Below are 13,169 nucleotides of genomic sequence, written 5' to 3'. Positions count from 1 at the left end.
AATACAAAAATCAGCCTGGTGTGGTGGCATGTGCCTGTAATACCAGCTACTCGGGAGGCTGAGGCAGGAGAATCGTTTGAACCCAGGAGACGGAGGTTGAAGTGAGCCTCAAAAAAAAAAAAAAAAAGAAAAAAATATTATTTTAATACATGTTTTAAAGCTCACCTTTGGCATTATGAGATAATCCCTCAAGTGAGAAAAAAGGTCCATTTTTTAATCTCAAAGAAAACAGTTACAGCAGATGTCACTGGTTAAGAGTTTAGTTGGTGAATAGCATTTCACAATTTGTACCAACATCTGGGGAAAGAAGTTTTGCATGGAACTGTAAAACAACTGAGCACCAAATCTGCACAACTGCGTTTCTAGAAAATGCAATGGGTTTTATAGAGATGAGGTCTTGCTATGTTTTCCAGGCTGGTCTCGAACTCCTGGCCTCAAGCGATCCTCCCGCCTCGGTCTCCCAAAGCGCCGGGAGTACAGGCGTGAGCCACCGACGGAAATGGACTTTAAGTGAAAGTCCTATCTTCGTTTGCAAATCAATTTTTCCAGGATCAAAGTTCCAGCAACCAAAAATCCTATCCTTCTAGACATAGGGACCCACGTAAGGGCCACTTGATGTGACACTTGCCCCGACAGCGGTGCCACCTGGCCCCTAGGTGGCAGGTTCGTTTTTAACTAAACCCAAGAGTCTGAAGTCACATTATTCTCTTGCCTTGAAAGCTGAAGAGCTGATTCCTAATCGGTGGCTTAACTCGGTCTCTCTCCAGGCAAGGCCACCTGTTTGCTGATCTTTCACAGGGCGAGGGGACCGGAGCCCTTCAATGCAGCGCCTTCTTGGCCTGAAGAGTGGGCGACCGGGCGCCCAGACCGCGTCTCTCTCAGCGAGGTCCCAGCTCCTGGACGCCTGCCTCTTTTCGGGTTCGGCTCATTCCGCAATAAGCGGAGGGGTCCCGCTGGATCCTAGGGGCCGGCGCCCTTTTCCTTCCCTCCCTGAGCGTGCGAACCCCTCCGGGCGTCTCCGGAGCCGCGACCCCTGCTGGGGACCCCGGGGGCGGGCGGCCGAGGGGCGGGGCGAGGGCCGTGACGCGAGGCGGTGCCGGCCAATGGGAGCGCCCCGCGGCGCCGGCTGAGCCGCCGGGCCATAAAAAGGAGGCGCGGACGGGTTTTCCAGCTTGTGGCCGCCCCCGGCTCGGAGTGTGACATAAGCAGGTCGTGTACCTTTCTTAGGTGACTCCGGCCACAGCCCATTGTCCGCGGCCGCCGGCGGAGTTTAGTCGCAGACCTCGAAGCGCCCCGGGGTCCTTCCCGAACGGCAGCGGCTGCGGCGGGTCCATGGAGAAGGGCCCTGTGCGGGCTTCGGCGGAGAAGCCGCGGGGTGCCAGGTGCAGCAATGGGTTCCCTGAGCGGGATCCGCCGCGGCCCGGGCCCAGCAGGCCGGCGGAGAAGCCCCCGCGGCCCGAGGCTAAGAGCGCGCAGCCCGCGGACGGCTGGAAGGGCGAGCGGCCCCGCAGCGAGGAGGATAACGAGCTGAACCTCCCCAACCTGGCAGCCGCCTACTCGTCCATCCTGAGCTCGCTGGGCGAGAACCCCCAGCGGCAAGGGCTGCTCAAGACGCCCTGGAGGGCGGCCTCGGCCATGCAGTTCTTCACCAAGGGCTACCAGGAGACCATCTCAGGTCAGTGCGCCCGCGGGCTGCTAGAGCGTGCGGGCGGCGGGGGCGGTGCTTGCAGGAAACGCGCTTTGGCTCCAGGAAGTTTCCGGAGTTGCCTCACTCTTGGCCCAGGGAGCCGGGTGCTGTCACCTCCGCACCCGCCCTAGCCCGCCGCCCTGCCGAGGCCCTGCGTGGGGCACAGTCGGGGCGCCCTGGGTGGCAGCGATCTCTCAGCCCCGGGACTCGCTGCAGCCGCCTTCCAGGGGCCCTTCTCGCTCCCAACGCGCAGCCCTCCTAGAGCGCCCCGGGTGGGCGTGGACGGGAGCCCGGAGCCCTCTCTTCTGAGCGCGCAGCGCGGGATTCTCGGGGCACCTGCGGTTCCAAACTTGCCCACGGTAAGGATCACCTGGGCACTTGCTGCGGCGACGGCTTCCTGGGTAGTTCCTTATTGAGATCCCATTGTCAGGGTGTGTATCTGGATTGAAGCCTTGGCGCGATCCTTCCCCGAAACCTCGGGGACCTGCACTATCACTGATTTGCCGGGGGATCGGAGGCTTAGAGTTGTGCTTTTCTTTTGTCCACCTCAAGTTTACTCCAGTTCAGGACATTTACAAAATTCGGCACAATTTTGGGCACGGGCTTCCCCGGAGTTTGAGGTGTGAGGTTGATTGGGTGAGTTTGCTGCTGAAATCTGTTTCCTCCCCCCACCCCCAACCCCGCAAAAAGCAGTAAAGCTACTCCGGGGTTCGGAGGGATCCCTGGGTTCCAGGACTCAGTCTCATCCCTGCACCCTCCCACCCTAAAATAAAGCCGGGTTGACCCGGTGCTGTTAACGTCTGAGGCGTGTCGGCGTTTCACCCAGTGGGTGGGGATGCAATCAGTGTGGGTAGGATGCAAGGTGGGGTGATGGAGAGTGGAAAATGGGGACTTTGCTGCCTGTTGGCTAGAGAAGCAGTATTGGTCTATATTTAAAACAAATAAAGCTTCTGGCTTCTACAGCTGGGACCAAAGACATTATTTTCCAGTCTACACCTTCCGTGTGTCTTGGTGACGTTTATTTCTTTGGCCTAAGAAGCATTCTACCGTTCACTGTTTTCTGAAAGAAAAAACAGTGCGCTGGAAAGGCAATCTCCCTGCCCCAGTTGTTTCTCTGAAGGAGTGTGGAGCGATTCCACCAAATAGACCCCGGGAAAAAGAAAGTTATTTTTTGCCCAGTCTTCCACACCCCAAAGGAAGGGTGGGAAATCAGAATGTGAAAGAGGCGAGGCCCCAAAAGGAAATGATGCTATACTCTAAAACCGGCAATGACTTCTAGTTCTGTTTCCAAATTCACTTTTTTTACCCCTCAATTGCAAAAGTTTGGAATCTCAGAAGCAATTTCAAAATGCAAAGACTGAAGAATGAACTTTCAGTTTTCTGTGGGATCAGCTCTTTAGAGGTCTAGGGCTTTAAATTTGTGTGTGTGTGTGTGTGTGTGTGTGTGTGTGTGTGTGTGTGTGATATTCCACAATGTAATGAAATGTCTTCTTAAGGCCTTGCTCATTTTGCCCCTTGCAGACGCAGAAAGTGGTTTACTCCACAGCATCGGCCAGGCTTTGGGAATCCTCCCCTAAGAGAATTTACAGGACAGTGTTCTGTAATCTAGCATGGATCTAATTACCCAAAGAGAGAGGGATTTCTGACCCTGAGACAGGTCACAGAATTACCTAAAGTGACTCACAGATTTACTTGAGAAATGGTTAGCAGAAATATCTCATGAGCGAAGATTCATTTAAAGAGGATTAATAACTGCAAAGAACACATCATTCCACATTAGAAAACTGTTCTGGTTGGCAGAGCTCGGTGCTCACGCCTGTAATCCCAGCACTTTGGGAGGCCGAGATGGGCGGATTACCTGAGGTCAGGAGTTCAAGGCCAGCCCGGCCAACATTGGCGAAACCCCGTCTCTACTAAAAATACAAAAAAATTAGCCGGGTGTGATGGCGGGCGCCTGTAGTCCCAGCTACTCGGGAGGCTGAGGCAGGAGAATCCCTTGAACCCAGGAGGAGAAGGTTGCAGTGAGCCAAGATTGCACCACTGCACTCCAGCCTGGGCGACAGAGGGAGACTGTCTCCAGAAAAAACAAAAAACAAAAAAAACAAAAAAACTGTTCTGGTCAAGTGTTACTATTTAAAAAGTCCATGGGCCGGGCGCGGTGGCTCACACCTGTAATTCCAGCACTTTGGGATGCCGAGGCGGGCGGATCACCTGAGGTCAGGAGTTCGAGACCAGCCTGGCCAACATGGGAAAACCCATTCTCTACCAAAAATACAAAAATTAGCCGGGCATGGTATCAGGTGCCTGTAATCCCAGCTACTCAGGAAGCTGAGGAAGGAGAATCATTTGAACCCGGGAGGCGGAGGTTGCAGTGAGCTGAGATTGCACCATTACACTCCAGCCTGGGCAACAAGAGCGAAACTCCATTTCAAAAAAAAAAAAAAAAATTCTATGGATGTAGAGACACTGCAAGATTAGTAGTTGTCAGGGACTGGCGAGAAGAGGGGGAAGGGTAGTGACTGTTTAATGAGTGTGGAGCTTCCTTTTGGAGTCATGAAAATGTTCTGGAACTAGAGAGTGGTGATAGTTGCACAACATTTTGAATGCCACTGGATTGTAACTTCAAGATGGCTAAAAATGACCAATTTTATGTATATTTTACCACAATATAAAGACAGGTTTTGTGGCGTGCCTGCAGTCCCACCTACTAGGGAGGCTGAGGCAGGAGGATAGTTGTTGCTCAGGAGAACAGCCTGGGCAACATGGGGAGACCCTGTCTCAGAAAAGAAAAGTCCATGGAGTGGACCATTTAAGATTATTATTATTATTTTTATTTTTGTGTTTTTGAGACAGGATTTGGCTCTGCTGCCCAGGCTAGAGTGCAGTGGTGCAATCTCGGCTCACTGCAGTCTCACTCTGCTGGACTCAAGTGATCCCACCTCAGCCTCCTGAATAGCTGGAACTACAGGCTTGTGCCACCATGCCCGGCTAATTTTTGTATTTTTGGTAGAGACGGGTTTTTGCCATGTTGCCCAGGCTGGTCTTGAACTCCTGAGCTCAAGGGATCTGCCTGCCTCGGCTTCCCAGAGTGCTAGGATTACAGGTGTGAGCCACCATACCCAGCCCATTTAAGATTATTGTAAGCCATTAATTGAATATAATCATGCATTACATTATGATGTTTCATTCAATGATGGGCCGCATGTATGAAGGTGGTTTATAAGATTACAATGGAGCTGAAAAATTCACATTGTCTAGTGATGTCTTGGTGATCCTGGCCTGTGTAGGCCTAGAGTAATGTGTTTATTTGTGTCTTAGTTTTCTCCTCTCGTCTCCCCCATGTCTTAGTTTTTAACAAAATTTAAAAATTAAGAAAATTGGGCCAGGCATGGTGGCTCACACCTGTAATCCCAGCACTTTGGGAGGCCGAGGTGAGCGGATTACTTGAGGTCAGGAGTTAGTTAGAGATCAGCCTGGCCAACATGTTGAAACTCCATCGCTACTAAATATATAAAAATTAGCCAGATGTGGTGGCGCATACCTGTAGTCACAGCTACTTGGAAGGCTGAGGCAGGAGAATCACTTGAACCCAGGAGGTGGAGGTTGCAGTGAGCTGAGATTGCACCACTGCACTGCAGCCTGGTTGACAGAGTAAGACTCCGTCGCGAAAATAAATAAATAAATAAATTAATTAATTAAAATTAAAAATAGAAAAAGGTGTAGAACAAGGATATAAAATATTTTTGCACAGCTGTACAATGTGTTTTCGTTTTAAGCTGTGTTATTACAAGAGTCAGTTTTAAATACATTAAGCTGAAATTATTGAAGAAAGAAAATATGTTTAGTGTAGCCCAAGTGTACAGTGTTTATAAAGTCTACAGTAGTGTACAATAATGTGCTAGGCCTACACATTCACTTACCATGCATTTACTGACTCACCCAGAGCAACTTCCAGTCCTGCAAGCTCCTTTCATGGTAAGTGCCCTTCACAGACCTACCATCTTAAGTCTTTTCTACTATATTTTTACTGTACCTTTTCTATGTTTAGATGTCTTTCTAAAATTATTATTATTTGTATTTTAAATATAGAGGCAGGGTCTCACTGTTTTGCCCAGGCTGGTCTCGAACTCCTGGGCTCAAGTGATCCTCTCCTCTTGGTCTCCCAAAGTGCTGGGATTACAGGCATGAGCTATCCCACCTGGCCTGCGTATCTTTAAATACACAAATACCATTGTGTTACAGTTGCCTGCAGCATTCATTACAGTAACATGCTGTACAGGTTTGTAGCCTAGGAATAATAGGCTCTACCATGTAGCCTAGGTGTGTAGTAGGCTATCTCATCTAGGTTTGTGTAAGCCTCTCTTCCTTCAGTGTGCGATATGAAACTGCATTTCTCAGGTGTTTCTCAGAATGTATCCCCATTGTTAAGTAATGCATGACCGTACTTTTTAATGGGTTAAAACTTTACCTGGATGGTCTTGGTTCATCTTCCAATTTTCAAGTAAACATTTCTCTTATCCCCATGACAAGGCAACTGAGACAGAGAGGTTGACACAAGTAGTAGAGCTGGTATTTGAATCCAGAGAGTCTGACTGCAGAATTCTTAGCCACTTCCTTATACTGCTACACAGAGAACTGAATCAGTGTACCCTATCTGTATATTTCAAACTGTGAATTGGGTCAACAGCATTAAACAAAAAAGTGGAGTAGCTGGGCGCGGTGGCTCACGCCTGTAATCCCAGCACTTTGGGAGGCTGAGGCGGATGGATCACCTGAGGTCGGGAGTTTGAGACCAGCCTAACATGGAGAAACCCATTCTCTACTAAAAATACAAAAATTAGTGAGGTGTGGTGGTGCATGCCTGTAATCCCAGCTACTTGGGAGGCTGAGGTAGGAGAATTGCTTGAACCCAGGAGGCGGAGACTGCAGTGAGCCAAGATTGCACCATTGCACTCCAGCCTGGGCAACAAGAACGAAACTCAGTCTCAAAAAAAAAGTGGAGTAGAGGTTGTGCACGGTGGCTCAAGCCTGTAATCCCAGCATTTTGGGAGGCTGAGGCGGGCAAATAACGAGGTCAAGAGATCAAGAACCCCGTCTCTACTAAAAATACAAAAATTACCTGGGTGTGGTGGTGCGTGCCTGTAGTCCCAGCTACTTGGGAGGCTGAGGCAGGAGAAGCACTTGAACCTCAGAGGTGGAGGTTGCAGTGAGCTGAGATTGTGCCACTGCACTCCAGCCTGGCGACAGAGCAAGACTCCATCTCAAAAAAAAAAAAAAACAAAACAAAAAAAACAACAGTGGAGTAGAAGGGATAAGATCAGTCTATCACATATAGTAAGGATAAGTGTTTTGAGAAACTTCTTCTTTTGTTTTTTTTTTTTTGAGATGGAGTCTCACTCTGTAGCCCAAGCTGGAGTGCAGTGGTGCGATCTGGGCTCACTGCAAGCTCCGTCTCCTGGGTTCACGCCATTCTCCTGCCTCAGCCTCCTGAGTAGCTGGGACTACAGGCGCCCGCTACCACGCCCGGCTAAATTTTTTTTTTTTTTTTTGTATTTTTTTAGTAGAGACGGAGTTTCACCATGTTAGCCAGGATGGTCTCGATCTCCTGACTTTGTGATCTGCCCGCCTCGGCCTCCCAAAGTGCTGGGATTACAGGTGTGAGCCACCGCTCCCGGCCGAGAAACTTCTATGTAGGTTTTATAGGTATAATTATGTGTGTGTGCACTGGCTCCAGATGTCAAATGCATTTCTTACTGTAGGTTGTAGTCAAAAGTTTGAAAGCCTGTATCTAGGGGATCTGTTTAAGGATTTAATATTTCTTTTTTTTTGTTTGTTTTAAAGAGATATATAATTAGAAGACAGAGTAGTGAGAACAAGGATGATGCTGAACTTAAAGGAATGAACCTGAAATGTGGTGGTTTGGGTCTTGGACCAACCTGGAACGCAGGGAGAAGGAAGGATACTGGTGGGAGATAGGAGTGAGTGGGAACCTACATCTTTAGGTCCATAAACACTTCTGCACAATCCCTTTTATTTCGTTAGAGAGCATGAGTCAAGTGGCCACTATATATTGTTTTTGGATAAGAACATACTTCTCTGAAGGTCACTTTTCTGTGCTTGTAAACAGGATACAGGACTTTATATCTTTTATATATCTGTATTCTATATATTAACTCCTGGTTAGTAATGTTGACTTAAGTGTTGTAAAATTTAGAATAAGTTGGTATTTTACATTCTTCAAAATCCTTTTTTCCTCCCAGTTCCTCTTGTGTGGATTGATCCAAATTCCTAGCATTCTGGGGAATTTGTTCAGTTTTCCCTACGTTGCAGCGTCTCTCCATGACTGTCTCCTTGTGTACCTTTTCCCTACTTTCCAGTGTATACCTTCCATGGGAGCATCTGTGGTCATCTGTGACCAGGGCGGTGTCAGGGTTGTACAGGTTTCATAGTACTATTCACTACTGGACTGTAGCTCATGGGCTAGGAGGGAGGGCTGGAGGAGACGCTATCATCTCTCCCAGGAGCTGGCTGTCCTTTGAATCTGCATCACAAGCTGATCCTTGGACCAGCTCAGACCAGCTCATCTTGATCTATTTCTGTCCCATTTCAGTTTAGCTGTATCCTAGTTCTCTTAAATATTCAAGGTTTTGTCTTGGTGAGTTCTCCTTTCTATATAAGGTACCTTTCCTGTATTTCCACTATTCTTTTATTCAGAACCTACACTTAGTTAAATCGGAGAGTCTACTATTCTCTGAGGGCCTTGATCTTCATGCCCCTGTAACTGACCCTTCCAGGTATACATGGGAACAGCCTTTCAGACAGCATTATCTACCAAGGATTAAATGGGTATAACTTGTTCCATCAGTTGTTTTTTATGAGTTTTTGGGAATATGCAAGAGTCTTGACTCTGTCACATTTCTAGTTAAAGTAGGTTTTAGCTTGTCTGCCAAGACAGTTTTCGTAAATCATGTTAACAGTTCAAAATTTTGGGAAGCATGCATATAATCCAGCGTGAGGAGATGGCATTAGAGGTGGCTGACTGCTTCCCTGTGAGGGCTGAGGAAGCACAGACACTGGCAGTGAGTCATATCCCCACCTCAGCCATTTTCACTGGAAGATTATGTCTATTCGCTAAAGATAATGGGAGGCAATTAGATACTTTGTTTATACAAAAATGCATCTTAGACACTTCATACTGAAATGTGGTAGCAGTCACAAAAGGTTTTTCTTTTTGAATCACAAACCTCTCGGATTTATTAAATTAGACTGTTGTGGTGAACTAAGAATTTTAACAACTTCTAAGATGTGAAGGGGAACAAAAACATAAGTTATTTACTATTCTCTTCTATATCATGGGTGAAAGGTGAGTTTATGTCCCAAGTTTTAAAGTATGTTATAGAAATGCTCTTCTCATCATTAAAAGGTACTATTTTAGACGTGTAGCTCACTCAAATTTTGATCCATTAATAATTTTTGTGTTTGGTTTGTTAATGAACACTTATATAGGACTTAGATGTGTTCATTGCCAGAAAGAGCACTGTGAATAAAGAAGAAAAAAATAACAAAGCACTTGACATATTATATGATTGGAATTTTGGACATGTCTAAGTGGAATAAAACAGTTAAGAAGTTACTGAGAAAGGGGGAGAAAAGCCAATCCTAATAGTTTCTTTTAAAAATGGATTATCTATAAACAATTTTTCTGACATGGGAGGAAAGATCAATATACATAACTTCACTATAGCAAGCAAAGCCTTCAGGTTGGTACTCATACTAGATTCCCAGGGCTGCTGTCACACAGTACTGCAAACTAGGTGGTTTAAATGACAGAAATAAACAGTCTCACAGTTCTAGAGACTAAAGTTCCAAAATCAAGGGGTCAGCAGAACCATACTCACTCCAGAACCTGTAGTGGGGGAGGCTGTCCTTGCCTCTTCCCAGCTTCTGGTGGTGGCCGTCAGTTGATGGTGTTCCTTGGTTTGAGCTGCGTCACTCCAGTCGCTGTCTCTGTCAGTGTCCACGTTTTTGTTTTGTCTTATAAGGATGTCAGTCATATGAGGGAGGGTCCACTTTACTCCAGTATGCCTGTGTTAGTTTAGCTAATTACATCTGCAACAACCCTACTTCCAAATAAAGTCACATGCTAAAGATACCTGGGGTTTAGGACTTCAACATATCTTTTTTGGCGGATGGCACAATTCAACTTGTATTAGTACTAAATACTATTATTAAAAAAATTACTAGGAATTTTACTACAATTTCATTGATCATCAAGTACTACGCACTTCACTGAACGCTGGGAATGCAGGATGAGCAAAACCAGGTATAGTTCCCACCTTCATGGAACTTACAGCCTAGCAGATTGAATCACATGAAATAGAAATGTGTTGTGAGATTAAGAAATGTGATGATAAACAAAAACACAGCTCAGTGAGAGCACTTGGCATAGGAACTTGACCAATGCCAGGACATGGGAGCATGAATGGGTGAAGCGATGCTTAAGCCGACTGATGTTCTGAGTAACAAATACTGCTGATGGCTTACTTTGTGCTAAACAGTGAGTTTTTACATGTGTTACCTCATTTGATCCTCACAGTAGCACGATGGGGTAGGCAATATTATTCCCATTTTATACATAAGGAAATTGGGGCACAGAGAGAACTTTCCCAAGACTGTATCTTGAAAATGGTGGAGCTGAGAGGATGATATAGAATGAGAATCATTGTAATCTCTGGTAGTCGATTTAATTTTAATAATAATATTTTACTAATTTATTTGAATCCTTTCTCCCTTCTTCCTCACCTATCCCCGCTTTTGTATTTTCTCTGCTGTTTGCTTTCTCCACCTCTAGAAACCCTTCCATGCCTGGGCATTCCCCACCTGACTCATTTGCTAGTGATTTCTATATGAGGACTGTAATTTGAGTCTAGTATTTGGTTGAGTAGACTGCAGTGTTAAAACTCACCAGGAGAGGGCAACTGTCTAATCATTGGATCCCAGATTATGAATCCTGGATTATGTGAACAATTCTCAGTTCCAGGTTATGCAAACAAATATGTTTCCCATGGTTATACATTTGCTAGAGTCTATAGTAATTAGATTGGGAGATAATTTGTGTTGGGTTATGCAAAGAGTGCCTGAACCAAGTTAAATCTATTATACTCAAGGCCAAGAGGACATTCATTTACTAGAATTTTATTCTATTGGAGCCCATTGGTAGAAATATTTATTTATTTGGAGACAGAGTCTTCCTCTGTCACCCAGGCTGGAGTGCAGTGGCATGATCTCAGCTCACTGAAACCTCTGCCGCCCAGGTTCAAGCAATTCCCCTGCCTCAGCCTCCCGAGTAGCTGGGATTACAGGTGCCCACCACCATGCCCGGCTAATTTTTGTATTTTTAGCAGAGACAGGGTTTCACCATGTTAGCCAGGCTGGTCTAGAAGTCCTAACCTCAAGTGATTGGCCTGTCTCAGCCTCCTAGAGTGCTGGGATTACAGGCATGAGCCACCGCACTCGGCCGGAAACATACAATATTTGTCCTTCATGTCTGGCTTATTTTACTTTGCAAAATGTCTTCAAGGTTCATCCACATTAAAAACATCTATTTTATTTTTATTTTTATTTTTATTTTTTGAGATAGAGTCTTGCTCTTCCGCCCAGGCTGGAGTGAAGTGGTGTGATCTTGGCTCACTGCAACCTCCGTCCCCTGGGGGGTTCAAGTGATTCTCCTGCCTCAGCCTCCTGAGTAGCTGGGATTACAGGTGCCCACCACCACACCTGGCTAATTTTTGTATTTTTAATAGAGACTGGGTTTCACCGTGTTGGCCAGGCTGTTCTTGAACTCCTGACCTCAGATGATCCGCTTGTTTCTGCCTCCCAAAGTGTTGGGATTACAGGCGTGAGCCACCACGTCAGTAATTTATTCTGTACAATGTTGTATATTTTCAACACATATTATATTTTAATTTCCTTATTTCAAGAAATCCTTAGAATTGAAGATACAGTAGTCCCCCTTATCCTTGGGGATCTGTTTCAAGACCCCCAGTGGGTGCCTGAAACTGAGGATGGTACCAAACCAGATTGCCATCATTCAGAATAAATTTCTGTTTGTGTCTTCTACCCACAAATTTCATGCCTTTTCCATCTTAACTAAGCACTTACCATGCGCTGTGGCCATAGCTTTTGCAGTTTGAAGTACAACAACAATACTAGCATGAATTTTTTTTTCCTCCTTCACAGTTTCACAGACAGAAGATTTGTTCTTAATATAGTTTTAGCAACCTCAGCATAATGATTTTGTTCATTAATAAACTGAGAACTTTAATCTTTTTCACTTGAAGGAAACACAGCTTCTCTTTGGCATATCTGAATTGCCAGTGTCACTACTCTTGTGGTTTAGGGCCATTGTTAAGTAAAATAAGGGTTACTTGAAAACAAACACTGCAAAACTGAGATGGATACTAAGTGACTATTAGGTAGGTAGCATAGACAATGTGGATGCTCTGGACAAAGGATTGATTCATATTCTGGGCAGAAGAGCTGGAGATTTCATTGTAATACTCAGAATAGCGTGCATTTTAAAACTTATGAATTGTTGGCTGGATGCGGTGGCTCATGCCTGCAGTTCCAGCACTTTGGGTGGCCGAGGCAGGCCACTGACTTGAGCTCAGGAGTTAGAGACCAGCCTGACCAACATGGCTAAGCCTCATTTCTACAAAATGTACAAAAGTTAAGCAGGCATGGTGGCACGTGCCTGTAATCCCAGGTACTCGGGAGGCTGAGGCACGAGAATCACTTGAACCCGGGAGGCGGAGGTTGCAGTGAACTGAGATTGCACCACTGCATTCCAGCCTGGGTGACAGAGCGAGACTCTGTTTAAAAAAAAAAAAAAAATGCCGGGCATGATGGCTCATGCCTGTAATCCCAGCACTTTGGGAGGCCAAGGTGGGCGTATCATTTGAGGTCAGGAATTCGAGACCAGGCTAGCCAACGTGGTGAAACCCCCACCTCTACTAAAAATACAAAAAAATTTGCTGGGCATGTTGGTGCACACCTGTAATCCCAGCTACTAGGGAGGCTGAGGCAGGAGAATTGCTTGAACTTGGGAGCCGAAGGTTGCAGTGAGCCGAGATTGTGCCACTACACTCCAACCTGGATGACAGAGTGGGACTCTGTCTCAAAAAGAAAACAAACAAACAGAAAAACCTTATGAATTGTCTATTTCTGGAATTTTTCATTTAATATTTTCAGACCATGTTTGACCAAGGGTAACTGAAACTGTGAAAAGTGGAACTGTAGATGGTCTCTATGAGTAGTCACTGTTAAAGGGGAAACAAAGATGATTGTTGGCCTGATCTTGGCCTTCAAGGAGTACAGGGGTTCTGTGTAGTCAGAGGGAAGCTGGGTGCTTCTGGTGGAGAGACAGGAAAGTCCAGATGCCATGGAGAAAGTAGCTTTTGAGTTGAACCTAGAAGGAAATTCA

General features: G+C 46.0%; 1 protein-coding gene across 1 annotated transcript in view; it reads left to right on the top strand.

Moving 5' to 3' along the window:
• Positions 1–251: 251 nt before the first annotated feature.
• Positions 252–13,169, top strand: part of GCH1 (GTP cyclohydrolase 1) — a 61,513-nt gene continuing 48,595 nt past the window's right edge. The window contains exon 1 of the mRNA XM_002824758.6: positions 252–1,675. Within this exon, the coding sequence (XP_002824804.2) occupies positions 1,333–1,675 (343 nt within the window). The 5' untranslated portion in view covers positions 252–1,332. The remainder of the gene's footprint in view (positions 1,676–13,169) is intronic.

Source organism: Pongo abelii, chromosome 15, assembly GCF_028885655.2.
Source record: "Pongo abelii isolate AG06213 chromosome 15, NHGRI_mPonAbe1-v2.0_pri, whole genome shotgun sequence".
NCBI lineage: Eukaryota > Metazoa > Chordata > Mammalia > Primates > Hominidae > Pongo > Pongo abelii.
The sequence above is the reverse complement of the archived record's forward strand: the minus strand, read 5'-3'. Positions and strand labels throughout refer to the sequence as shown.